The sequence below is a fragment of the Seriola aureovittata genome, chromosome 23 (assembly GCF_021018895.1).
Source record: "Seriola aureovittata isolate HTS-2021-v1 ecotype China chromosome 23, ASM2101889v1, whole genome shotgun sequence".
Taxonomy (NCBI): domain Eukaryota; kingdom Metazoa; phylum Chordata; class Actinopteri; order Carangiformes; family Carangidae; genus Seriola; species Seriola aureovittata.
In genome coordinates, this window is record NC_079386.1 from 16268714 (window position 1) to 16294424 (window position 25711).

General features: G+C 41.7%; 1 protein-coding gene across 3 annotated transcripts in view; it reads left to right on the forward strand.

The window, feature by feature from the left end:
* The window catches only part of col4a6 (collagen, type IV, alpha 6), a 110690-nt gene that overhangs the window by 64689 nt on the left and 20290 nt on the right, over positions 1-25711 (forward strand). For all 3 annotated transcript variants that reach the window (XM_056369253.1, XM_056369255.1, XM_056369254.1), the window contains exons 4-17: positions 88-165; positions 17377-17511; positions 17690-17734; positions 17883-18002; positions 18102-18164; positions 18734-18769; positions 18958-19020; positions 19519-19554; positions 19695-19736; positions 22713-22802; positions 24359-24412; positions 24606-24668; positions 24851-24895; positions 25308-25361. In XM_056369253.1, the coding sequence (XP_056225228.1) occupies positions 88-165; positions 17377-17511; positions 17690-17734; positions 17883-18002; positions 18102-18164; positions 18734-18769; positions 18958-19020; positions 19519-19554; positions 19695-19736; positions 22713-22802; positions 24359-24412; positions 24606-24668; positions 24851-24895; positions 25308-25361 (924 nt within the window). The remainder of the gene's footprint in view (positions 1-87; positions 166-17376; positions 17512-17689; positions 17735-17882; positions 18003-18101; positions 18165-18733; positions 18770-18957; positions 19021-19518; positions 19555-19694; positions 19737-22712; positions 22803-24358; positions 24413-24605; positions 24669-24850; positions 24896-25307; positions 25362-25711) is intronic.

A 25711-nucleotide genomic window follows, 5' to 3' on the forward strand; every position in this document is an offset into this window, starting at 1 on the left:
CAAACACTGAAAAATGTCTGGTCTTGAACAGAAATACATTTCCTAAGCAGTTGCTGTAATATCCTTTTCTCTCTGTCTGTTCTGCAGGGTGCAAAGTTTGACGAGCCGTGTGGAGGCCTGGACTGTAGCGGAGGATGTAGGTGCAACCCAGAGAAAGGCAGCAGGGTGAGTCACGTCTTATCTGCATGATGCTGTCTTCTTTTGATCTGTGTTAAAATCTATTTTATCTCTTTACTTTGAACCTAAAAATCATATTTATCAAAATGTAGACATGCATAGTTGCAGCGTTTTGTCACAATAAACCACAAAAGGGCAGCGAACCATAGGAACCTTTATGTGATTCCGTGATTGCTTTCTTTAAATTAGATTAGTGCAATTTTCAGCCTGGTATTTAGTTAACACCCTTATTTTATGTTGCAGTGTACAAACACAAGACAAGACACGCATGTAAATGTAAATAAAGACGAACAGGACAGAGCTCGTTATGCGATTGGATTTATTGCATTAAGCAGACTGATCATCTCTTGGCTGTGAGGTGAGCAAACTAAACTGGGTTGATTGTGATATTTGGCCACTCCCACAAAACAATGTTTAGTTTGTTAACTATTTATTTCAGCTGAGGTTTCGATTTAAAAAGCTGTTCTGATCGTTTAATTTGCAGAAACAAGTAAATTACCTTTGGTTTGTCAAGAGACTGTGACCTCAGGGCTCCCATTTAAATTTTTAAAAATCTTTTTCCACACATCAACGCCCACAAACATTATTACTGTTTGACATATATCAAAGTGAGCTCAGTGTCGGCCAACTGCCCGTGTCTATAAGACTGAACTGTGATTTCTCCAGGCGAGGAATCAAACTCAGACTCGTAAACACAAAGCAGATCATGTCTCCAGGCGACGAACTTGTTTTCTTGGCTTTGCTTCCATGACATTAATGTGAAGGAAATCTTTCCCTCCTGCAGGTCAGCGTTAGACAGTGTTTCTATAGGTCTCTCAAAAGCAATAGTTGAACGTCTGTCTCAAGGACGACTGTGAAGACACTGCTAGCAAACAGAGGTCGTGATGATATGACGCTCTGAACAGTCATAACACAGGGACACTGCCTTCCCTTGGAAAAGTAGTGCATGAAATATACAACATAAGTTCAGGTCGACGTGGTTCATCAGACATAGCATTTATCAGACATAGTATATACAGATATATTCACATGGTTTCCACCTGTCAGCTGTTCACACTTTAGCAGCAACAGACAAAGCAGCTCGGCTGTTTGAATTACGGCTGTAACGCAGGGTGGCAGTTAACGGGAACGCTCTGTGGGTGTTTTATATGTCAGTATATGAACCTGCTGGCTTCATAAAAATTCCTATACATTGACAGGCTCCTGTAAATGCTTCAGCATCACCGGGTTCAGAGAGGTGACGGCTGTAAATATATATATACAAGTGGAAGTGCAGCTTCAGAATATGTTTTAAAGTGTGGTTTTAATGCTGTCTTTGAAGCTCGGACACTGCAGGGACTTTAATTAAGATGCAGACACGCTACACTGACATGGAATATTTGTAATTCTGAGGCGTTTTATGGTCGAATTTCAATATAAGACGAGCATGATTGCAAAAGCCAGACCGGCAGCAGCGTAAATCCAAAGGGTTTGTCTTTGTTCAGTCAAACTTTACAACCCCACAAAACTGCAGTCGGCGGTGGGATGTCATTTATTTACATGCATTTATATTAATGTTACAAACAGTACAAGATATCGTTCTTTAATGGAAGGTAATGGTAGATTCCTGTCGGCCCCATCAGGCTCCACCAATCAGAACGTCAGGTCGGCCTCTGTGTGGCCTGAGAGACGAAACCCAGGGTGAAGAAAAGTCTTTCCAGTGAAGCTCAGCAGTGCTGTTGTTGATAATTGAAGCTGAACGTTATGTAACAGCGTTTCTATTCCAGGGCTTTTCCCTTTGATTTAACTTTCACCTTCAGTCATCCCAGCGCACCCACAGGAGAAGAAGCAAGTCATTTGCAGACTGTATTTTGCCCTGGGTTTCGCCTCTCAGGCTATATGTACATATACAATGCTGCAACTTCCTGTGCAAGTTTTTAGAGTGAAACAAGAATTGAATCTGTTGTAGCTAAAGCTAAAAAGATAGATGCTAGAATTGAACATCGATAGAATATTAAATATATGACGAGGCAGAACTGGACAGGTGTCTTCATTCATTTTCAGCTTTTTAAATAAAAACCTTAAAAAATCAGTGGCACTTTTTATCGCCATGTTGTGTATGCGCGTGTGTGTGTGTGTGTGTGTGCGTGTGTGTGTGTGCGTGTGTGTGTGTGTTCACCTCTGGCTAAAACCAGACTAACTGCAAGCTTCACACTGTAGCTCGGCCTCTTTCAGCCTGTATCCAAACAACAATTACTGTCTGACACAGAAGCCTACACTTACTGCCTGCTGCCTACTGTACGCCACTTTAGGTAAATGATATAGTGACGAGCGCCACATTACAGCCAGGTACCTGTAGGTAAATGATATAGCTCAGGTAATACCACCTACCTCTGTACGGGCCTCCTGCTCGGCCTAAATGACACAGCCAGCGGCTCTATTACCTTCTGTAACTGTTATTGTTGTGAGCCGTTCAGGTGGTAAGGTGCTTATTTGTCTCTTTTCAGTTTTACTTTTGTACTTACAAGTCGGTGACGCGACGCGTGTTCTCGATCATAGCCGTTAACCGCCCTGAAGTTCACAGGTGGAAAGTAGTCGAGTGCAGAGTCTGGGAGTCCGGGCTCGATCCTCGATGGTTTCCCCGTCATGACTGGAGGTCTGTGATGCGTTAATAAGTCTATATGAGCCAAAGACTCACTTTAGTTAACTTTATAGTAAATTCACCTCCACCAAGTTCGGTGCAAATTGGTTCAGTAACTATTGTGTTTAATCTGCTGACTAACAAGCAGATACAGGTGAAAACATCAGTAATAATCAATCAATAAAATGTGACGGAGACAGAGTTTTGTCCAAATGTCTAAACTAAAAATACTCAATTTAATATTATATAAAACAGAAAAAGCGCAGTGAATACGGCAAATGTTAACTGATAAGACAATTATTTAGTTAGTTAAACATTCTCAGTATAAATATGCAACTATTTAACTTGATGTTTAAATTTAAAGTAACAACCAACAACAATTTAGATCAAGTTGTTAAAATCTTTTTCTTTCTAGTTCCAGTTGAGTGAAAGTTCGCTGTGTCTTAATGTGCCGCGTGTCTTCATCCCAGCCGTTCTCTATCTGACTGGCTCTGGACCAGAATCAAACAGTTTTCCCTTTCTCCTGCATGATTTGTGCAATCTGTTCCTCGTATCATGCAGGAGCTGTGCCCGCAACAAACTTTGGCACCTTCTACTTAAAAAAACAAACACAATTTTTTATTTTCTTTTTTAGCTGATGCCTACTGATGCTAACTGACAGAGAGTAGATGTTGTCACGTATGACTTTGGCGATGCTCTGTTGATCCCTGAGGGTGAACCTCTCTGTGCCGCTTCTGTGTGTGTGTGTGTTTGTGTGTGTGTGTGTGTGTGTGTGTGTGTTTATATAAAGAAGCAAAAGCAAGAAACTGAATTTGAAATGTACTCATATTTCCAGCAGGTTACAGTCACGTTTAAGTTCCCATCATGCATCAGGTGTTGATTCTAAATGCAGTTTGACACTAATAAACAAATGATAAGCCTGAAAATACGCACAATATCAACATCAGTCTGTCACCTTCTGATCAAACAAAATGTTCCTCGTACTTCCATGTTATTCGTGCCGTTTGCCGTCTGCACATGCTTTGGCTCATATGTACCAACGACAGTGCCAACAGCTCTGGAGGGCGCTGGAACGGCGTGCTGCTTATAGAGGAAGAGGAGGAGGGCAGGACTGGCGTGCAAAACATAGATATATGACCTGAAGATGTTTCCTGCAGCCAATAATTGCAGCTTTACAACAAACATCTGGTAATAGTGGGAGGGACAAACACACCTCTTGTCAGCGTTGTGTGCTTTAAAAAAAAAGAATAAAGAGGCTTTTAGTAAATGTAGAAGCTTCTGTAGCTCGTTTATCATCCGTGGCTCTTAAATCCATTGCTAATGCCTGAGTAAGACCCCCCGCTCCTCTGGGTGATATAATGTCTGACCCCCGACACAAACGCACCAGAGACACAATCCAGACGGTGTGTGTTGGTTTTCATTATTATTAGCCAAAGGGCTTCAGTTTTACTTCGACTTAAAGTCCTCAGAGTCTTTACTTTAGTCTTTCCTGGCTTTAATATCTGTGTCATATTGGATCCATTAAGTCCAATAACATCCGCTCCCATTGGGTAAACCCCGAGGGTCAGAGGTCAGGATGACAGGATGGTGTGTGTGTGTGTGTGTGTGTGTTCAAGCGATGGTTAGGTCAACACACTGGAGCTTTTCAAGTTGCTGAGCAGTCAGGAAGTAGGTGCTTTATTTAATTTTGTCGGACCGCCGTCTGTGTCGATCAGAACCACATTTCGACGAGTCGCCAGAGGGGTCGGCTCAACGTTTTCTGTGTCCCGCTGGAGCCGAGTTCCTCCTCTAATCAGGGGGTTTCTGCAGCGATTAAATTCTCAAACCGGGGATCTGGTGTTTTCAGTGACGTTGTTCTCAATCATATAATCGAGCCCTATTGGTTATAAAACATCCCCCGACACACTGAGGAGACAGTCAGCCTCCAGGCAACACCGCTAGTTTTTCACCACTGTCGGCTCTAGTCGGCGTTTGTCACCGGCCAATCAGCTGATTGAACATGTTGAATTAATGGAAGTCATTAAGAACGATAAAGGACGATAATTTAATGAGTAATTTTCCCAGTTTTCCACTAAAACTGTGAGGAAACTGAAAGATAATGCTCTTCTCTCTCTGCCACGTTTTATTATGAAAGTAAAAACAGAAGGCCATGTTCTGCACCATGATCTTACTCTCCTCTTCAGTGTTTGACTGTGTCGATGTAAATAAAGCTCTGACACAGAGACAGCATCATGTCAAGCCACAGAAACATTTAGCTGGTAGTCGATAACTGTTGTATTTATTTATAACGTGTTTCCCAATAAACAGAGCAAGATTTCAGCTTCAGGACAGACCAGGTCCTAAAACAACAAACAAACAAATGTGAAACTCAAACTACAATAATGGTTAATCTCAATAACTAACATAAACAGGAGAAACCTTGGTCGAAAGAAACGGCAGACAAACCGCTAAAGTCGTCCTAAGCCTGGCAAAATCTGCAGGGATAAAAACGAAGGTGTGGCCGGTCGGGACGGGGAGGGGGATGAGTCTTGCCGACTGTCAGGCCGAAGAGGGAATAACATTTATGTAAAAACAACAGGTTATAGTAAAATGCACCTTTCTGATCTGTGATGCACATGAACGTCGTCTCTCATAATGTGGTCGTTTTAAAAAGTTCATAAAATGGAAGAAAAAAAGAGCAACAGCAGTTTCCCATTAGCCAAGATCATATCTTTAAATTATCTTATCTTATCTGAGCAACGGTCCAAATTCACTAATATAATATCATAAATATAAAACAGTGAAAACATATGAGAAGCCGAGAATAGAAAAGTGATCGACCCGTTTTTATTATGACTCGCTAAATAAGAATGAATCGATTACCAAAATAAGAAGAAACACTGTGATTAGCTGAGAGAGGTGCCTGTGATATCACATGATGGTGGCATGAAGAAGTATGTAAGTGTGTGAGAGAGAGAGAGAGAGAGAGAGAGAGACATTCTCTCTCACACGCCCAGACAACAAAGGAATGAAGGATGAATAGAGAGGAAAAGAGAGAGTGCAGCGTCCGACCCCTTTCAAAATAAGATGAGGGTAAAGTGATAGTGGATGTGTGTCTCGGTGGGATGGGAAGATAAGAAAGAGCAGGGACGAAACCCCTCTGCGGGGCCTCCCGATGAAAGACTGTGTCTCTCCATCCCCTGAATTCCTTTACTTTAATCCTGAAGCAGGTAGAGAGGAGAAAAAAAAAGAAAGAGAAGAAACAGTTGAAGAAGAGGAATGGAAAGAATAAGAGAGAGAGAGAGAGAGACGGGTGAGCAGAATTCCTTTTATGTCAAACCAGACGAGAGAGAAATGAGGAGAGACACATTTTCAAGATTAAATCCGTAAACAAAAAGAGACGGAGACAGGAAAGAAAACTGTCAGGAAAAAGGCAAGAAATAAATGACGGATTTAACTTCGAGCTTAAAGAGGAAGTCGAGAAAGAGACATGCAGTGAGAAAATATAGACAGATACTGGCATGGATGGATTAGCTACTGAGCGGGGGCCTACTGGGCACAGGTCCAGGGGCCCTTAGACCAGGAGTCAATCAAACAACTACAAAGGGACACAAAACAAGCAGTAGTTGACACAAAATAACTAAAAAGAGACAGAAAACAAGTAAAAATAGATGCAAAAGTGACAGAAAAGATATCAAATGAGTGAAAATAGATACAAAACAACTACGGAGAGACAGAAATTGAGCATGACTTGACAGAAAATGACCACAAAGACGTGCAAAATGACTGAAAAGAGACAAAAAGTCAAGTAAAAAAGATGCAAAACACCCACAAAGAGCCACAAAATGACTCACGTTAGAAGGAAAGAACTAGAACTTGAAGACCAGCACAGTCTCTGGACTTCAACCTCATGAAGGCGGTTTGTTATGAACTGGCCAGAAGGTGAAATCAAAACACTCTCTAAGTGCAACAGAGTTGGGACCAACTTTCTGAACGATGATTTCCATGTTATTCCATTAATTTCAGAGACATTAAACTTTAATTTCAGAGACGTTAAAGTGTGTAAACTTCAGCGTCATGTGGAGAGACGGAGGTGAGTTTAAAACACAGGCTCAGATCAGATAATCGATGCTGGCAGCAGCGTGACCCTGAGACAAGCATGAGCCATGACTTTGATCTGTGTCTCTCTCTCCTCTGTCCTTCCTTATCTCTCTCTCTCTCTCTCTCTCTCTCTCTCTCTCTCTCTCTCTCTCTCTCTCTCTCATGCGTTCTCTAATGTGTTGTGTTTGTGATTATTAAGCTTGTCTGGGTTTCGCTGAGTGAGCAGTGTGTGTGCATGCGTGCGTGTGTGTGTGTGTGTGTGTGTATGTGTGTATGTGTGTGTGTGTGTGTGTGTGTGTGTGTGTGTCTGTGCGACATGTGATGATGTACCTACAGACCAGACTAATGTACAGGACAGTCTTATCAGGAGTGTCCTGTCATTCAGACATTTCTCTCCACACACACACACACACACCTACACACACACACACACACACCTACACCTACACACACACACACACACACACACACACACACACACACACACACACACACACACACACACATACACCTACACACACACACACAACACACACACACACACACACACACACACACACACACACACACACACACGTTCTCTCTCCTGGGCCCCTGTATGGTATTTTATCAGGCTCTCCCTCCTTTTGAGGCCACCAGTCTAAAAATGGTGGTGGGCTTTGTTTAGGCTTCATCTTCACACACACACACACACACACACACACACACACACACACGTACATACATATAAAATGGCGGTAGAGCAGCCATCTTGCCTCCCTAGTCCAAAATGGCTCAAAAAAAAAAGAAAAGTCCCCTGAAATAATGTCAGGATGCAATTTAGCTTTGAACTTTGTCTCTCACACACACACACACACACACACACACACACACACACACACACCTGACACTCATAGCTGGCTCTGGCTCAGCCCCTCACCCAACACAAAGTCTAGGAAAGGTTAAAGGTCACAGCCAACACAAAAGCCAGGGTAGACCAGAAGGTCAGGGGCAGCAGGATCACAGGCTCAGACATAGACAGGGCCAAGTGTGTGTGTGTTTGTGTGTGTGTGTGTGTGTTTGTGTGTGTGTTACACTCTTCTGTCTGTCTCTCGTTTCTCATCGTTCTCAGGTTCATTGATTTGATCTCAGGTGTTTGAGGTGAAACTACAACAAACAGAGCGTAGAGGAAACTCATAATAACGACCTGTTCTCTCACACACACACACACACACACACACACACACACACACACACACACATAAATATATAGCTATATCTACCTGACACTGTTTGCCCTCTCATTTTTGAGTGGGAAAGTGAAGTCCACTGTATGATCATCAGAGACCTGTTGCTGCATCATCAGTTTGCAGTGCGCTCTACTGCCCTCACATGGCTCCTGCAGGTACCACATGTACCACACGAGGGTTCCTCAGCAGACAGTGTGACGTAAGACTGTGTGCACGTCCATCCCTGTGTTTCATTTAGATGCGTTTAGTTCAGCTTCTGTTGAACGATGCCACTGCCTGGCACAAATAAGCAGATTTCACGTTGTATCAATGGAAAAAAAAACCAAAACATCTGTAGTTCATTGATTTGTGTCAGTCTGGTCAGTTAATGCAGCAGGTGGAGCGATGAAGAAACATTATTCTTTATCAGAATCATTGTATATGATCAGTAACTCTTGGAACATTTACATAATTAATCATAATCTCACTGAAATCTTACATTGTTCAACACCAAGATGTTCGTTCTGAACCTGAGCTTTTATTATGAAGTGCAATAAAATGTGGTTTAACTGTTCACAGGTGCCGTTTTACTACTAAACTTTATATGCTAGGACGATTTACATAAAGATTTGAATTATTAGTACAAAACTATTTAAAAAAACATTTTAAGGTGGAGTTGAGGTATTTTACTTTGAAATGTGGCAGAATCGTATCGTCTTATCCACACAGCTAAAACAAAAATGGAGGAATAAATTTAGAAAATAAAAGTAGATGAAGAATGAAATGAAATGGAAAAATGCTACAGGGAATGTCTCGCCAGTTTCGACACTGTGCTGTGTCTTCTGCACAGAGCAGGAATTACACACCTTGTTTAACACACACACACACACACACACACACACTTATACACACACTCATACAAAGGGCAAACACGTGCAGGAATGTACAAAACTGCTTATTACTGATTTTATAGGCTCTTGTGATTTGATGTGATGATGACGGCACAGTTATTTATGACATTTCCACACACACACACACACACACACACACACACACAGTTAACACAAACTATCATTTATTGCATTTTTTCTTTTCAGCACAGTTGCCCTGCCCTGCTTGTTACTGAAGCTTAAACTCAGTGAGATGCAGTGAAACATGTAGATGCTCATCGCCTCTAAACAGGACCAAAATACTTCAGGATGTGTATGTGTGTGGTATGTCTTAAATCTTGCAGCCTGTCCAAACACAATTAAACTGAAGGAAGATGTCACTTGTGCTGCTTTTGATCTGGACCGTATTGTCAGTGGCCTCGGCTGCAGGTTGGGTGGGCGTCAGATGGTATCTGGAGGGAGTGAAAGGGCGAAGGATGGGAAAAAAAAACTTTGCTATCTGCTGCATTGTCTATCTCTGGACTCTTGTTTTGAAGGAGATGAGTAAAGGAGGATCCCACGCTGCTGATGCAGACACTCACACTGATACAAAAAATATGCACATTAGCAGAGTGTTAACAGACTCTGCAGGAATCTCAATCCCCTACCTAACTAAACACAGCTGGATGGAGCTCGTCTTCACACACATTTTCCCTTTTCTTTTGTCATGCAGCGCGGGATAACGTGACCACATCGTTCTTACCTCTTATAAACAAAGAGAGGTGAATCTGAAGGAGAACCAGGAGGTCCATACCTCCAAACCACATATTTTTACACCCCTGACTGATCAAATCGGAAACAAGTACTTGTTGCTTTTGTTTGTCACATTCTTGGCGGTCTCTGTTGTCAACAGACCTCAGTGCTGTGTGTAAACACGGGTTTGACCCAGATGGGATTTTGACGACTGATATCTTTGTGGGTTAAGTTTGATCAGCAGTCGGGATTTTATTCTGATGGTCGCGGGTTTAACATTTAAATATTCTAACATTTAGTATCAATCCAATCCCATTGACTGACATTGGAGCAGGGTGGGTTTCGCCCTACAGGCAATTTAGAGCCACTAATTAACTGCATGTTTTAGGATTTTGTATTGGACAGGTTCGAACCCAGGACCTTCTTGTTGTGCAACCAACAATTAAGAAAATATCTTCTGAGACTCCTGTAGGAGCATCACAGAGCGATGAAACCCCAGACTAGTTTAAAAAAGACACTCACTGTAATGTGTGTTCTGTTTAGACGCACAATAATTGCTTATAAAGTCGGTGGAAAGATGCAAGTGGACACATATGAACTCTCTGCAATGTGAATTGAGGAAAAGACTTGCACCTTCTCCTTCTGCAGATGTTTAACAGCACACAACAGAAGACTTGGCGCCACCAGCTGTTTATCTTGATGAACCAACATATAAACAAAGCAACAATAGAAGGAAACACTCATTCATTTGCGTTATCTTTTAACGTTTTTTTTTTTTTGGGTGGATTTCGTTCAAAAGTTCCACTAAACTTGGACGGAAACTAATTCATGAGAATTATTAGGTAACGTTAGCTTTGCTTGCGTCCTGAACGCACCCTTAAAGGGTGTGAGGTTACCTGCAATTTAACAAATCAGAAAACACTAATAATTTAGCAATAACAATAATAATAATAAGACCCAGAGGTACTAATGAAAATGTAACTAAATAAAAGTGCAAAAGATTACCTTTTATGGCCTTTTTTTTTTTTTTAAAGATATGTTTTTTGGGCTTTTGCGCCTTTATTGGACAGGATAGTGGAGAGAGACAGGAAATGAGGAGGCAGAGAGAGGGGGAATGACATGCAGTAAAGGCCGTCCGATGCGGGACTCGAACCGGGGCCAACTGCAGCGAGGACTGTAGCCTCTACACATGGGGCGCCTGCTTAGACCACTACGCCACACGACGCCCCTTATGGCCTTTTTTAACTCGTAGCTTTGTAGCTGTCTTCATATCTTTACCACTCAACATCATATTGTTCGTTGTGATGTTCATGATATAATCTTTTCGGCGCATGTGGGACGCTTCTTTCACCGCTCTCTATCTCTTAACTCCCCTGCTGCTCCCGCTCTTTTTTTTAGATGTTATTCTTTAACTGATGCCATGACTCGACCTTGGTGATTCCTTCCCAAAACAAGCTGTATCAAGGTAAAAAAAAAACAAAAAACTGAAACTTTGAAGCTTGAAATCAAGATGGTATCTCAAGCACGGGGTGTAACTGATAAGTCCGGTTCCCTCAACAGAGGACTATTCTTCTTAGCTACAGTTGTATTAGTCACAGCGTCACCCAACGGACAAAGAATTTTCTTTAACAGGATTTTACTACAACCCGTAATTAATTTTTGAGCCAACATCTTTATCTGCATTACCTGAACAGTCACATCTGCACATTACGCGCCATACGCGCCAATTACGTCTGTTGTTTGCCCTCAGACTGTCGTCACCTCAGGCTAATTTTTAAAGTGGACACATCGTTTTAGTCCCAATTACACCAGGACTGTGGAGTAAAAATCCTCCTCTGTATTATGTTTATGGCTTTCCTAACAGGTCATCTTGAGTATCGTTTGGTTCTGGTTGGTATTTTCGTCTCGCTTCTCAAGGCTCCTAATATCAAGCATTCAAATAAGAAAAAGACAGACTTTAAAGTATTATAGCTTCAATTTGACCTCTATCTTCCGCCGGGTCTGACAGCTGAGAAAACAACACAACTTTATGACATCATCACCGTGGGACAGCGGGACCCACTGACCGCTAATGGGGTTTTTATTGGAGGGGAAAGCACCTGGATGAAAAGAGAGAACAGGTTGTTTGTTTAATGGCGGCCATCACCACAAACAGATGAGTCAGAGGTGCAGAGGAGGGGTGGGAATCGTTCAGAGGGAGCATGCAGGCAGGCAAAACATACAGTCTGTGGAGGGGAGAGAGAGAGAGAGAGAGAGAGAGAGAGAGAGAGAGAGAGAGAGAGAAAAGAAGAAAAGACAGTGCTGCTGGGATACCCAGCTGTGAATGTAGTGATTGTCTCTCTTTAGATTGATTTGCCTTTAATGGTAGTTTGACCAACTCCAGAAAAGCAGCACTTGTGTCACAGTTAGTGCTGCAACTACAGATTATTTTCATTATCTCCAAATGTATATATGAGGCTTATTTTCTTGATTTTAATTGCGAAAAACTTTTAACTTCCCCCCCCCCAAGAGCCAAAGGTGATATGTATGGAAGTATGGAGCATTAGCATGTTTTTAGAGTTGCAAACCTTAAATACTAAAATCCAAAGTGCTTATAGACCATAATGGGATTAAAAAACATGCAAGAGTTGAAGGGTTAGTGCCTTCCTCTAAATGCCGAGCCACCCAGGAAAAGAAGGGTGACTCTGAAAGTGTTTTCAGTGTTTAGACAGGGTCGAGTCCGGGAATTACAATAATCTGATAGAAGTTAAAACAAAATGAGAAACCTTGAACTCAGCTCTTTTTTCTTGTGTGTTAAATGAAGTGAACATCAGAAAAAAGTAAAGACAAAGGTCATCATGATCTTACACAATAATCTCACAGAAACAAGCTGATTTTTCATCCATTTGTCTTTTATTACTTCTGCCAAGGAGGTTATGTTTTCACCCGCCCGTTTGTTGGTTTGTTGGTTTGTCAGCAGGATTATGCAAAAAGTACTGAACCGATTTGCAGCAAACGTGACAGAGGGATCGGGCGCAGGACAGGGAAGAACCCGATCCAGTTAAAGGGACAGATCCTAGATTTTACCACTTTCATTAACATTGCAAGTTAGGACATTTTTCTACATTTTCGGTCAATTTCTCAGGAGATAATGTTTGGATCTTGATGTAAAAAAAATCAAACATGTTAATGGTGTTGAGATCTATGTGTTTGTGCAATTTGGTGCAGATCTGGTGGAGGAAAATGGTTGGTAGGGCTCGGTAGAGGTATGCGCTCTACTGAGTGCCATTCAAGTTTACAAAGGAAAGGAGAAAAAAAAAAGACTCAAAATGAAATACAGGTGGGAGCATGTCTGTAGCACTGAGGATGTGTTCTTAGTTTTACGTTATTCTCTTTACATTCCAAGTATCTAAGAGGACGTGTGTTCTTTTCATAGATAGTATCCAAGAAAATGTGTTTTCTTAGATACCATCCAAGTATCTAAGAGAACCTATGTCCCATCTTAGATCCCCATATAGGTGATAGTGAAGCTCCCTTTTCTCTTTTCTCTGTGTGTCCGCCCTGTTTTTGGTATCATCACTCAGCCCGAGCAGGACAAACATGTCTGAGATAAACAAAAGTGTTTGGGTTCGCCGTCTGATCACTGGAGGAAGAAAAGTCGACACAACCTAAACATTCCCATCTAGAGAGGATATCCCTCTCTCTCTCTGTCTCTCTCTCTCTCTCTCTCTCTCTTGTCTGTGCATGTGTAGACGGGCTGTGGGAGCTGCTATCATTTCGCGGAGTGTTCTCAGCTGTTTCATCTTTTACAGCATCAAAAGTTCCGTTCACCTCTTGTAGCCAGTCGATCGGCCTTTTTGTTGAGGGATGTTTGAGGTTCTGCCGATTCATGTGGGTGTTTGCATGCGGCTCAAACTGTAATTGGGTTATCAGACTGCCCCGCTGATTAAACTTGCACCCAGAGACCAAACATTTGCCAACCCCTCCCTCCACTTTGCTCCCATCACTGTCCCCCAGTGAGCATGCGGTGTGACAGCTCAAATCTTCCCCCTAGCACGCCCAGCCCTAAGAACAATACGTCCCGATAAACCCTCGGAGAGCCTGAGGGTGTGTTGCGCGTCCGTGCTTGTGCGCGCGTTCGCTCACGAACAACGCACAGCACGCCGGTTTTTCACACGCATGGCGGCTAGAATCTGTCTGTCCAAGCACTCTCCTCTATCAGGAAGTGAGGTAGGCCCGATGGGAGCAGTAAGTCCAGAGAGCTTAGTGGCCCAGAATAGGATCCATTGTGTCCTTTGTGCTGGAGGGGATTTGGGCCTACAAACTGACCAGTCTGCTGGAAGGTGATGAGGATGGAAGGTCTGGAAGAGCCGGGCGGAGACCCGCTGGGCTGGCATGAAAACAGACGGGGATGCCAACTGGCAAGGGTGTGACAGTGTTGAGACACTGGCATGGGGGATAGACTGATCACTGATAAAATTTGTCTCCATGTGTATGAAAAGCAAAGTACATTATTTATAAATTGCGTGCCAACTATAGATGTTGACGATGTAGCTAGTTTTAGAGCATTTAGAAACTTGCGAGCTGCGGTGAATAAATGGATTTCCACTTATCAGGTCATGGTGATGCTATTGTTGTGCAATGCAACAGTTAGCCGTTAGCTTTAGCAACATTATAAGAGCATGTCAGGGCTGTGCATCTGTCAGGATGTTTTTGAGGTCTTCCGCTCCCTAGCGGTAGAAAATAATTAACACAGCCTTAAAGGAATTGTTCAACATTTTGGGAAAGAGGCTAATTTGTTAGAAGTCTAAAACCCCTCTCATGCCTGCATGATACACATGAAGCAACCCCTAAATTGTGATTTAATAGTGCTCTTTTTTTTTTTTGTCTTTAATTGCTTGTTCTGCTGAGTTTTGTTCCCTTTCATCCTTTCCCTTTTATCTCTCCCTCTGTGATCTTCTGCAGACTGCATTTTTGATTCCATGCCATGTTAGGGAATAAACATGGGAAGGTTTAAACCCCCGGAAACTCACCTCACTTCCTCCTTCACACGCTCAAAGGCGCTGACTTCCAGCTGACCATCAAAGAGATTCGATTTTACTCGCCACGTTTATTACCTTTGTTCAAGTAGGAAAAGTCCCCTGTTTAACAATGCTTCCACTGGTTGGCTATGGTTACCAAACCATCATTTCACCTCGCACTTTTTACATAACACCAGACAGACAGGGAACCCAGTCGAGTCTTTGAAAGTGACCTGTGTGACCTGAAAATAGATACTAGAAAGACATGGGAGCCTTTTGAGGAGATGACCCCACGACCTTTGAGGTATGTCTTCTTCTGGAGGTGTTGCATAAACACAGTAAGACCTGAGCAGGCTGCAGGATGACTGTTTAGCTATCTGTAGGTGACTGGTAATGTGTGCTGTGATTATTGCTGGGACGACAGCAGGTTAGAGGTGGATGGAAGGAAGTGGGAGGCAGACATAAGACTCAAGAAAGTGGAGGAAGAGCAACGAGTGGAGGTGTGCAGTCAAAGTAACGCTGTGATGGAGGATGAGATGGATGGAAGGCGAGGCGTGAGAGAAAGTGGCTCCCTGTGGGACCCCTTGCATATTTTCCCTGGGCGAAACCAGGTGTGAGCTGCGAGGCAGACAGCTCCGGCAGGCTGCCTTTACCTGGCGCAGCCCTGTCATTACTGTTACCTGGCTGCCCCCGAGGCCACGTGGGCTGGAAGAGGAGCTGCTGCAGAGCTCAACAGGACACACAGCGTGGTCAAGGCTAATCCAGGATCATTGTCACTTTAAAAGCCAAGGGCAGTAAATGAACAGGAACTCAGTGACATCACTGCAGTCAGAAATATGAAGTTCAGTTCACCTGTACTTGCTGAACTCCCTGATCCGTGGATGTAAAGCAGCTCCCTTTTTTGGGCAACTTCATGTCAAGTCAAGCTTATTTATGCATCACAAAATTACAAGTTTATCCCTGAGTGCTTTACAGTCTGTGTTATAATTCTTGATTGAGTGCCATGTTTTTATGTTGATGTTTAAGAGACCCTCGGATAAATCATTACGTTTAAGGTTAATATGAACCAAGCAGCAATGTTTCCTTACCGTGAAGGATAAAACATGAAATTTAGACACTTGCAAGAAGGCGTTTAAGAGTCAGCGTCGTGTACTTTTGCATGAATTTATCTAAATGGTCCGGATGCTGTAAACTCCGGCGGTCTGGTAGTCGCTGCAGGCTAAAACAAACGCTAAAGCTTGTTTATAACTGGTGTTTGACCTTCCTCATGATGTGAGATTTGTTATTTCAGAGTTCGACAGTATCTCCTTTAGTTAAATGGTTTTGTGTCTGCAGGCAGGGCGGTTATATATTAATGGGACCAGGTGTGGGGGGGAGAAAATTACCTTCCTTTTTGTTACTTGTGCATGTGTGAATGGACCTAACAGAGGGGTGTGTAAACCTTTACTTTGTGTATAATGAAGGGTGTGTGCATATACTGTATGTGTGTGTCATTGACTTTAATGTATAGTCTTTTAGGGACTTCACCACTTTCATACTCCTTGAACCTTGTGATTTAAGTGTGTAGCTAAATTTGTTGTGTCAGTACATCTTCAGGAATATCCAGTCACACACGTGCATGCATGCAAGCGTTTACATGCATCTCTGCTCTTTAAATATGTCTGTAAATGTCTCGTAAGTGTTAAATATACATCTGCAACACTGGTTTACACTCCTGGTTGACTTTATTGAGGGGGGGGGCATCATTCTTGGAGCGTTTCATATCAGAGTTTGGTAATATTCAAATTTGATATGACAAGTATTTTCCCTAAAGACAAAATACCTGTTGCATGTATTTGCATGTTAATGAAGCAAGACGATGTCGAGGCCTTGAATCTGAGTCGCTGAAAACAGGTAAATAAAAAGAAGTAGATTTCAGATAAGCTTGTCGGAGCTCTGAAATCAAATCCTCTGACTTTCCTTTGACCCAAACTAAGACATCTGTCCCCCTCTCCGCCCTCTCCTCCCTCCCTCCATCCGTCTGCTCTCTCTCCTTACCCTGTTATCCTGCCTTAAAGATGAGCTAATGGCAGGTTGTCAGTAGTTGAAGCTACTGTGTGTGTGTGTGTGTGTGTGTGTGTGTGTGTGTGTGTGTGTGTGTGTGTGTGTGTTCGTCTTAACAAACCCAGCCTCTTCAGTGAAGGATTCCTCTGCACATCCATCCAGCTCTAAATCAGCACAAACCACCTGTTGATGCTGGTTCTTTGTTTTTCTACTGCCCTCAGGTGGTGGACATTGGGTAGTGCAGAAAATAAAGGTTTTATAATAGATTTTAGGCTCTAGTTGACAAAAAAAGCATAAATTTAGGTCCATTTATTTGTACCGGAGCTTTCAGTTTTTTCACAGCAGTTAGGGGTTGTTGTTCAAATTCCCATTTTTCTGAACAAATAAAGGTTTCCATGTCTTCACGCTTAGAAAAATGGAAATAACATTTCCATCTCCATCACAACTGGAGAAACTCTTGCTGAGGAAATGGAGGACGGTCGGGGACTTAGGGTCGGGGGATTAGATGATTTGTGTTTAATTAAATGTTTTTCTGATCATTTTGTTGTGTGATTTCAGCATCATTGAAGCCTCATTTGTCCTCATGCTAACAAACTGAGGTTGTTTGCTCCTCTCTCTTCTCTCAGGGTCGTCCTGGGCCTCTCGGTGAAGTTGGACAGAGCGGACCGGAGGGGCCCCGTGGCAGCGTGGGGCCTTCAGGGCCTAAAGGAGAGAAGGGCCACGTCGGACTGAAAGGACCATCTGGCCCCAAAGGAGACAAAGTGGGTGCTGTAGATCTTATTGGACAGTGAAGCAATAATATGGCAAGATAAAAAATAAAGTTTCATCCCAACAGACACAAACTTGTCTGCAGCAGCTAAGCAGTGACATGTTTTCTCCACCAGGTGTTGCTGTTTAACCTGATCATATATGAACATAATTGATTATTTACTTATGCAGGGACCGATGGGAGTTCCCGGGTTCCAGGGAACTGATGGCGTACCTGTAAGTAAACCAGATGTGCAGCTACACACAATATGCATTCTTACAGATGTGTCTCAGATAAATTCAGATTATCAATTCTGAAAAAGAAATCCCCCCTGTGCTGCGATCAGTGCTTAAAGGGTCCGACCTCCTCCCCCTCTCTCTGTAGGGTCACCCTGGTGCTGAGGGCGGCAGAGGATCACCAGGACTGGACGGTTGTAACGGGACCAGAGGTGAGCCGGGAGACCCTGGATACGGGACAGGAGCGCCTGGATACCCTGGAACTGCTGTGAGGATAAACTTTTATTATATCTTTATTTAAGATGTTTGAATCCCGTTACTTAGAGAATATAGAGTTTATTACTGATGGCGTCCTTTCCTTCAACAGGGGCCTAGTGGGCCAAAGGGTCAGAAAGGAGAGCCTCGATACATCTCGGATAACGGCATCACGGTAAAGGCTCACATTCATATTCATTTTTTCCACTCAGTTCACTTGTATCTGGTTCCTCTGACTCTTCCTTCCTCCCTTATTTTATTAACTCTTCATATGTTTGTAAAGGTGGAGTAGAAGTAAAACAACAGAAAAATGAAATAGCATAAGTAAGAAAATGTACTCAGTTACTTGCTTATGATATGGGTAGCACCGCTACGTGGACCTTGATAATACTTCAAGGATTTCAAGACCCTAATACAGTTTGAATAATCGGCACCAAATTTGGTAAATAACATATTTAGATGAGCACAAAAAAGTATTGCATTTTATATTTCTCATTATTATTTTTCACATTCAAAAAATAATTTAAGTTAAAATTTGTTGTGCAACTGCAACCAAACTAATGCACATATCAGCTCTGAGCCAGCCAGTTCAATCTTCTGGCCAGTAGGTGGTGCTACAGTACAATGGACATAGTGGCCACAGTAAAATTTAACTTGAATGTCACCAGTGTAGAAAGGGTTTAGAGGTTAAGAGGTGTTTATTGATTAATCTGTTTTTCTTTTTTTTTCTTTTTCCTCATTTAGAGTTATCCAGGTGTACAGGGACCGGACGGTGCACCTGTAAGATTTTTAAACTTTTTTCTGCTCTATATGCAACAATATTCTGATGAACTCTCTTTAATAACCGTGCTCTGTAAAATACTGTGCTTTATATGCAAAATATGTAAGTACAGATGGAAAGTTAGATCAGGGTAAAATATATTTGTTTGGACAATTTGTGTTCTGACCCGGTTGTTTAATCTCTGCAGGGTATCAGAGGTCCTGATGGTCCGTCTGGTTTTCCTGGTCCGAGAGGGCCTGAGGGATACACTGTATGTAAACTCGTTCATCTCCCTGCATCTTAATATGACACACAGCTACATGTTTATTTTAATTTTCTGATACAAAATTTCAAGTAAATGAGTAAAAAATGCCACAAAAAGCTGTTTAATAAACCACTTAATCATTATTAATGTTAATTAATTAATTTAGGTTTTAATTGATTTTTTGTTACCATCAATTTCTATAAAAAATTATTTTTTAAAAACTCAAAATATCAGACATAACTATCTAATTTAATAATCCTTTTATTGCTGATATTCTATTATAAAGTAAAACTATTATTTTACTCCTACATCTTTTGTTTTTGGGTAATTTATTAATTTTTTTATTTTAAGTCATCACAATAAATAGCAGTCACTAATCTGTTTGTACATCTAAGAATATTTTGTTTTATTGTGTTTTTTTTAATTTATTATTATTTCTGAATTTTTTATTTTTGTGCTAATTTTATCTGTGAAACTGAGTCGGACTCTGTCGTCTGTCTTTAGGGCCCGCCTGGTCCTCCCGGTCCCCCAGGGCTGATGGTAAGTGAAATAATAGAATATAATGATTCATTATATTCTATTATAGGGCAAATAAACAGTGGCTGTGCAGGAGCGTTCGCCTCAGTTTTACCATTTTGGAGTCTTTGTTCTTGTCTCGTGTTAACGCATGTTGTTTTCAGGGGAGCCGCAGTGACGGATATCAAGGAGAAAAAGGAGACAAGGTATGAACTGTTAGCTGAGGAGCTCATGTAGACTTTTTTGTCTGTCGAGATTAATTCACACACACGTACAGTATAAGGCCTGTTGATGCTGGTAATGAGTTTATCCGGTAGGAAAATAACATCTACAAGTCCTTTGTTTACTGTTACAGTTTCTTTTATATAATGAACATATATATTATTGTGAGGACAGGAAAATAACTTGCATAAAATGATCTGGACACAGTCATTATAAGACCAACCAAAGGCGTTTGAACAAAAACAAAACAGATTCTTTATGGTCTTTTTCATCTCAGGTGCTAGCTTGACATGGATTCAAATACCAGAGAGCGAGCGTGAAACCCACAATGCTAAACTTCAAAAATAACATTTGGGGCGTGCAGTCAGGATGCGTTAGCCTAGCTTAGCACAAAGGCAGGAAGCAGGAAGTCTTGCTCCATGAAGAAAAAACCCACAACAAAAACTGTGTTTTTCCTGTTTTCAATACATAGCATGAAATTTATGGGTTGCATTGTTAAAAAGATGCTTTTTAGCTTGTTGTTTAGCCTGTTATCAAGCTAGCTAATTTTACCTCCTTGTAGTCTTTGTGCTAGGCTAACAAGTTCCAGATGTACCGCTGCACTGGATGCTCAAAAGATAAAGTCTCTCCGTCACCAAATCTTTAAGAGACTCTGGATTAACTTTATTGTGTTTTTGGAGTAAAATGTTGTGGATTTTTCGCTCAGCTACAGATTAGCTACAGATTAGCTGCAGTTTAGCGCGTCATAACAGCAGGTTTAAAGTGCTCTAGCTGGGTCCTCGGTGTGTGTATGACTGTGTATGTGCCTTTATGTGTGCATGCACGCCTGCTTGAATGTGTTGGGTGGAGATACGGTAACACTGTGCATGTTGACATTTTTTGGTGGTGGCTTGACGATCTACACTTCTTCCGTCCAACACACATTAATTTACCCTACATCCCTCCATCCTCCTCCATCCTCCTCCTCCTCTCTCCATCCCCAGATTGACACAACTACTGAACTGTTTGTTACATCTGTTTCCTGTATGATAAAAAGATCACATGAACCTCTAATTGATTCAGTCTGGTTTGTTCTTTCAGATGATCCGTACCGCCACTGAGACAAGTCACAAATGCACCGATTCTGATTGAATCCTGTTCAAATCCAAATTCAGACTCTTAAAGGACTGATTGTTCCACTATTTCCCATTCAGACTGATATAAATTTGTAGTTCTCGGCTTTAAAGATTTCTTCAAATATTGTTTGTTAGTTGTCCAGTGGCGTCACGCACTTATTTCTCTTTTTGTTGGATGACAGTTCAGAGATTTTACAGGATGAAGTTTAATTTCCAAATTAAAAAAAAAACTGAAATCAAGTGAAATTCACCAAATTTAGCATTTTAATGGCACTAGATATAAAAAAAAAAAATTTGATCAAATCAAGAAAATAAATCTACTTTTATTAAAACTTTATGAAAATTTCTGAGCTGTCACGCCAGAGGACGATCTGTGGACTGTAACTGGTTGCTGGAATCACTCGCTCCTACTTCCTGCGTTGCACTATTCTCCCCCCTCCCCTCCCCCCCTCCCCTTATTCACATTTGGGCATCTGGTGGTGAACTCTGGGATCTGTAGTTCGTTTTTTTTTTTTGCCTGCTCCTTGTACTCCTCACCTCCCATCCACTCACCAAAACAACCCACCCATCTCATTTGAACAATCGCACACGGGTACTAACAGTCATCTTCATCCTCACACACTGCATGCACGTTGTGCTCGACACCGAACCCTCACACACTGAGCTCAGGCAGAGTCAGGGTCGAACTGAGCATGGGAACAGCTGGATTGACTGTTAGCCTGTTGAAATACTTTTTTATTTAGGATCCAATTAAAAATGTGCAGCATTAATTTTACTTTTTTAGCTCAGGGAAAAATGGGGGCTCGAAAGTAGTCCTCACCTTTTTTTTCTTCTTCTCTCTCTGTTGCTCTTTCTCTTTCTGTTTATCTCCCGTTATATTTTTCATCTCTGGATTCATTCACTGATCTTTTCTCATTATTGATTTTATTTTTAATCTTCTGTTTCTTGTCTTATTTTGAATTTTGAGAAAGCTCTTTGGCGAATAGAAAATAACTGAACTCAAAGTCCCATAATGAGGCTTCTTTTCCAGAGCTTTCAACAGCATCTGATGGTCTTTATCGGTGGAGGGTGTTGGCCCAGTTCTCCATTCACTATTACTGACAGTAAAAGCCATGATATGTGGTTGAAAGCTCCAGAAAAAACAATTAAGTTGACTTTAGTTAAGATTTTTTTGTCAGACTTTTTTGTTTCTATCTATCTATCCATCTATCTATCTATCTTTTCAACATGGCCAAAAGTATGTGGACACATTTGGCGGTTGTTCATGTTTTGGACAGAAACCCGGCCCACATGCTTGTTTTTTTTCTGGCCTATTATACACCCAGTTCCTCGGCCCAAATCTGGCCCATATGCGGCATGATTGTCAGATGCTACTTCGACATCTGGACCAATTCTGGCGCACACAGAAAATCTTCCGGCTGTCAGTCAATACCGGAGGATAACAGCGGGACTCAGCCCAGATGTGGAAGTACATGGGCCAGACTCGGGCCGAGGACCCAGTGCTTATGTTGGGCCAGAAGTTTCATTGTGCGGCCTGGGTAGTGTCACATAACGATTTACCCGGTTATTTACCTTACTTAGTTATGGACTGAGATGCTCAACAATCGTGTGTCCGCATACTTTTGGCCATGTAGTTTATTTCTCTCTCTCAGCTCTTTGCTAATTATTTCTTTTCGATCCATATACATTTTCTTCATCTTTTGCTGCTCTTTTGTCATTTCCTCCTCCTTCTCCTCCTTACTTCCCATTCTGCCCTCCTTCCTCTCCCTGTTTCTCCTCCTCCACCTCCTCCCCCTGCCCTCTCCTGATTGGCTAACGGTGTGTTGTATGTATTTCGGACTTCAGGGCGACGTGGGTCTTCCCGGACCCAGTGGTACTCCCGGCGACGGGTCGCTAAGAAGCGAACAAACTCTCACTATCTACAAAGGAGATAAGGTAACACAGCAAGAGAGGGTAGGAGCTGAGGTTGTAGCGCTTCCACACACACACACACACACACACGGATGCGGTGGGGTTAAATTATAAAAAGGGTAAAAAGGTCAGTAACACAGGAGGAAGCAGGACGGCGCAGACTAAAGGTTAAAAGAGGAAGAGGAGCAGTGATTGCTGCAAACTTTACAGTCACGGAGGGGAGGACGTGCTGGCTATAGGTATCTGAGGAGTTGGAGGAGGAGGAGGAGGAAGCTTGAGGAGTGATGGAGGAGAGGTTGGTCCTGACTCTCAAAACCAGAAGGGGAGAATCAGTCCATTAGATAGTCCATTAAATGTTCAGTAATCCTAGGTAAGTTTGTAACTGAACCAAAACTGTAACCAAAAACTTTATACTAACGACAAAGCCTCTCATCATCACCCTGAAAACTCTCTCACTCCCCTCCTCACCCTGCGACTACGACCTCCTCAGTTTCTTCATGCACAGCCATCCTCCAGCCAACAGTCCCTCCCGTCTTCCCTTAAATGCCCCCAAAACTCTGCCGCTGTCTCCGATACCCCACCCCCCACCCCTCCTCGTTCCGCCTCCACCAACCGGCCCGCCGTTGCCGTTTAAACAGCTCTCTCTTCCTTGGTTACGGCATCCAGGGCGACGTGGGCTTGCCCGGTGACCCCGGCCAGCCAATGATCAATGGCGTTGTGGAGTTTGTGGGTTTTCCCAAAGGAGACAAAGGAATGCAGGTTTGTTGGAAAACACAGCTCTTCTCACGTAGTCGACGTTTCTAATGTCAAGCAGAGCGGCCGACGTCAGCCATGTGTCCCTGAACTGCCCACAGAGTTTCTCTTTGTTATAAAGTCATAATAAAAAGTAAGTGAAATGTACTTTGTACTTGTGTCTGCCAGGGTCACTGTCTCCTGTATGGCAAATTAAGTGTTGACCTACTGTATATGTTCTTGTGGTTTCTTAAGGATCATATTGATGGTTTTACAAGTTTTCATCCATCAACTGCAAAAGGTTTCTACTTGCTATTAGTACTAACTATTTGTAAAGGATGCCAGTGACTTCCCACCTTTCAAGCAGCCATTGTTTTCAACTTTTTTGACTGTATTTGGAATTTAACTTGCAGAGAAACTGTTTAGTTTTTAATTTGTCTTTATTTGTAAAACTTAATGTGTTATCTTTTTTTTTTACATTTTTAGCAGGAAATATTTTTGATAAATTCAGGTGGAGGACGATTTAATGTCCAAGATTCGAGCATTTCTTTTTGAATTCAAGAAGAAACTGATTGAAACTTTGATTACATCCATGATGATTGATTAAACTTTGGATGCCAAAGCATCCTTGAATATACTCACTTAAAATAATTAATTCCTATATCAATGGGCCAGTTTTCATTGTTCTCTCATCTTTCTTTTAAGTGAGCTTGTGCATGCAAAGGTAAGTTTTAATATCAAGAACATGTAAATAAAGCAAGAACACTGTCAAACCAAGAAATGATACTGTCATATAGCTCATAATTTAATATTTGCACATCTTTTTTCTCTCTGTGTCTCTGTCTCAGGGAGAACCCGGACCAAAGGGAATCAGAGGATTCTCCGGCAACCCTGGCCGACCTGTAAGTATTTTTGTCCTTTTTCCTTGCTACAAATATTAATTTTCAGTGTCATTTCCGTACAAGCAATTAGAAATATGAATATAATATCAAAGGTAAAAAAAAAGATTCAGAAACCAAGTTGAAACAGCTGAGAGATCAAGTTGGTAAAATCTGGCTTAAGAAACACTGAACAATTTCTTTCACTTAATTCCAGGGACCTTTCGGTTATCGTGGTGAATATGGAGAAAAGGGCATTCCTGGATACCCCGGGGCAAGAGTAAGAGCTAATGGTTGACTGTATTACAGTAATTTCATACTTCAGAGAAGAAGAAGAAAGACGGAAGAAGTGGAAATGTGCTTTTTTGTTGTATGAATCCTCCTCTAACCCCTAAACCTGTCTCTGATTGGTCCTTTTCTTCTTCTTCTGTGGTGGATGTCGTCTGTGATTCCACCGAACAGGGTCCTCCAGGTTTTAACGGCCCCCCTGGTGCTACAGGACAACAGGTAGGCTTTGTAGTACTGCCACTACAAGTGTTCAGACACTAATGTCAATATCACAATGTAAAAGTCCTGCATTTAATATTTAACGTAACCAGAAGTATCAATACATTCAAGTATAAGCAGCATTTATTGTAATATATAGTATTATTTTATACTTTTACACAGATTAACCAAAGGTAATACTTCATGTCATCTGAATTCATATAAAAAATACTCCAAAAATACCCAAGTTAAGTACAATTACAATAAAATTGTACCTTGGTACAGTAATTAGCTGATGTACTGTACATTGTTACTTTCCTCTGATGTCCTGATATAGGAAATAATGGATTGCACTGTAGTCATGACAACCTCAGTCATTTGTACATTAAATTCAAACTAAATGTGTGGGTTTTTTTTTTTTTTCCTGACACAGGGATACAGCGGTAACCCAGGTTTCCCCGGGCAACCAGGATACATAGGACCGAAGGTAAACGGAGAGTGTTTGCTTGTGTTTTGAATACAATATTTACTATGTAACTGTATTTGCAGTTGGTATACAAGAAATCAACCTTATCAGCTGTTTTATGCTTAGAGCAAATGTTATAGTACTTGTAATACATTGACTTATATCACAATATCACGGCTTATTAAACTTAACAAAGACGCAGTTAAATGTTTTTCTAAATTAAATCTTTAGTTTGTTTGCTGTCCCTCGAGCTGTTTCACCTTCTTCTCAATTTCCTTCTCAACATGCTCAAAAACAGACTCAAAATCATCTTGGAATTAGACTGTAGCATCAATTTGAGGTTTTCTTGCAATACCAGCGTTTGACCAGCA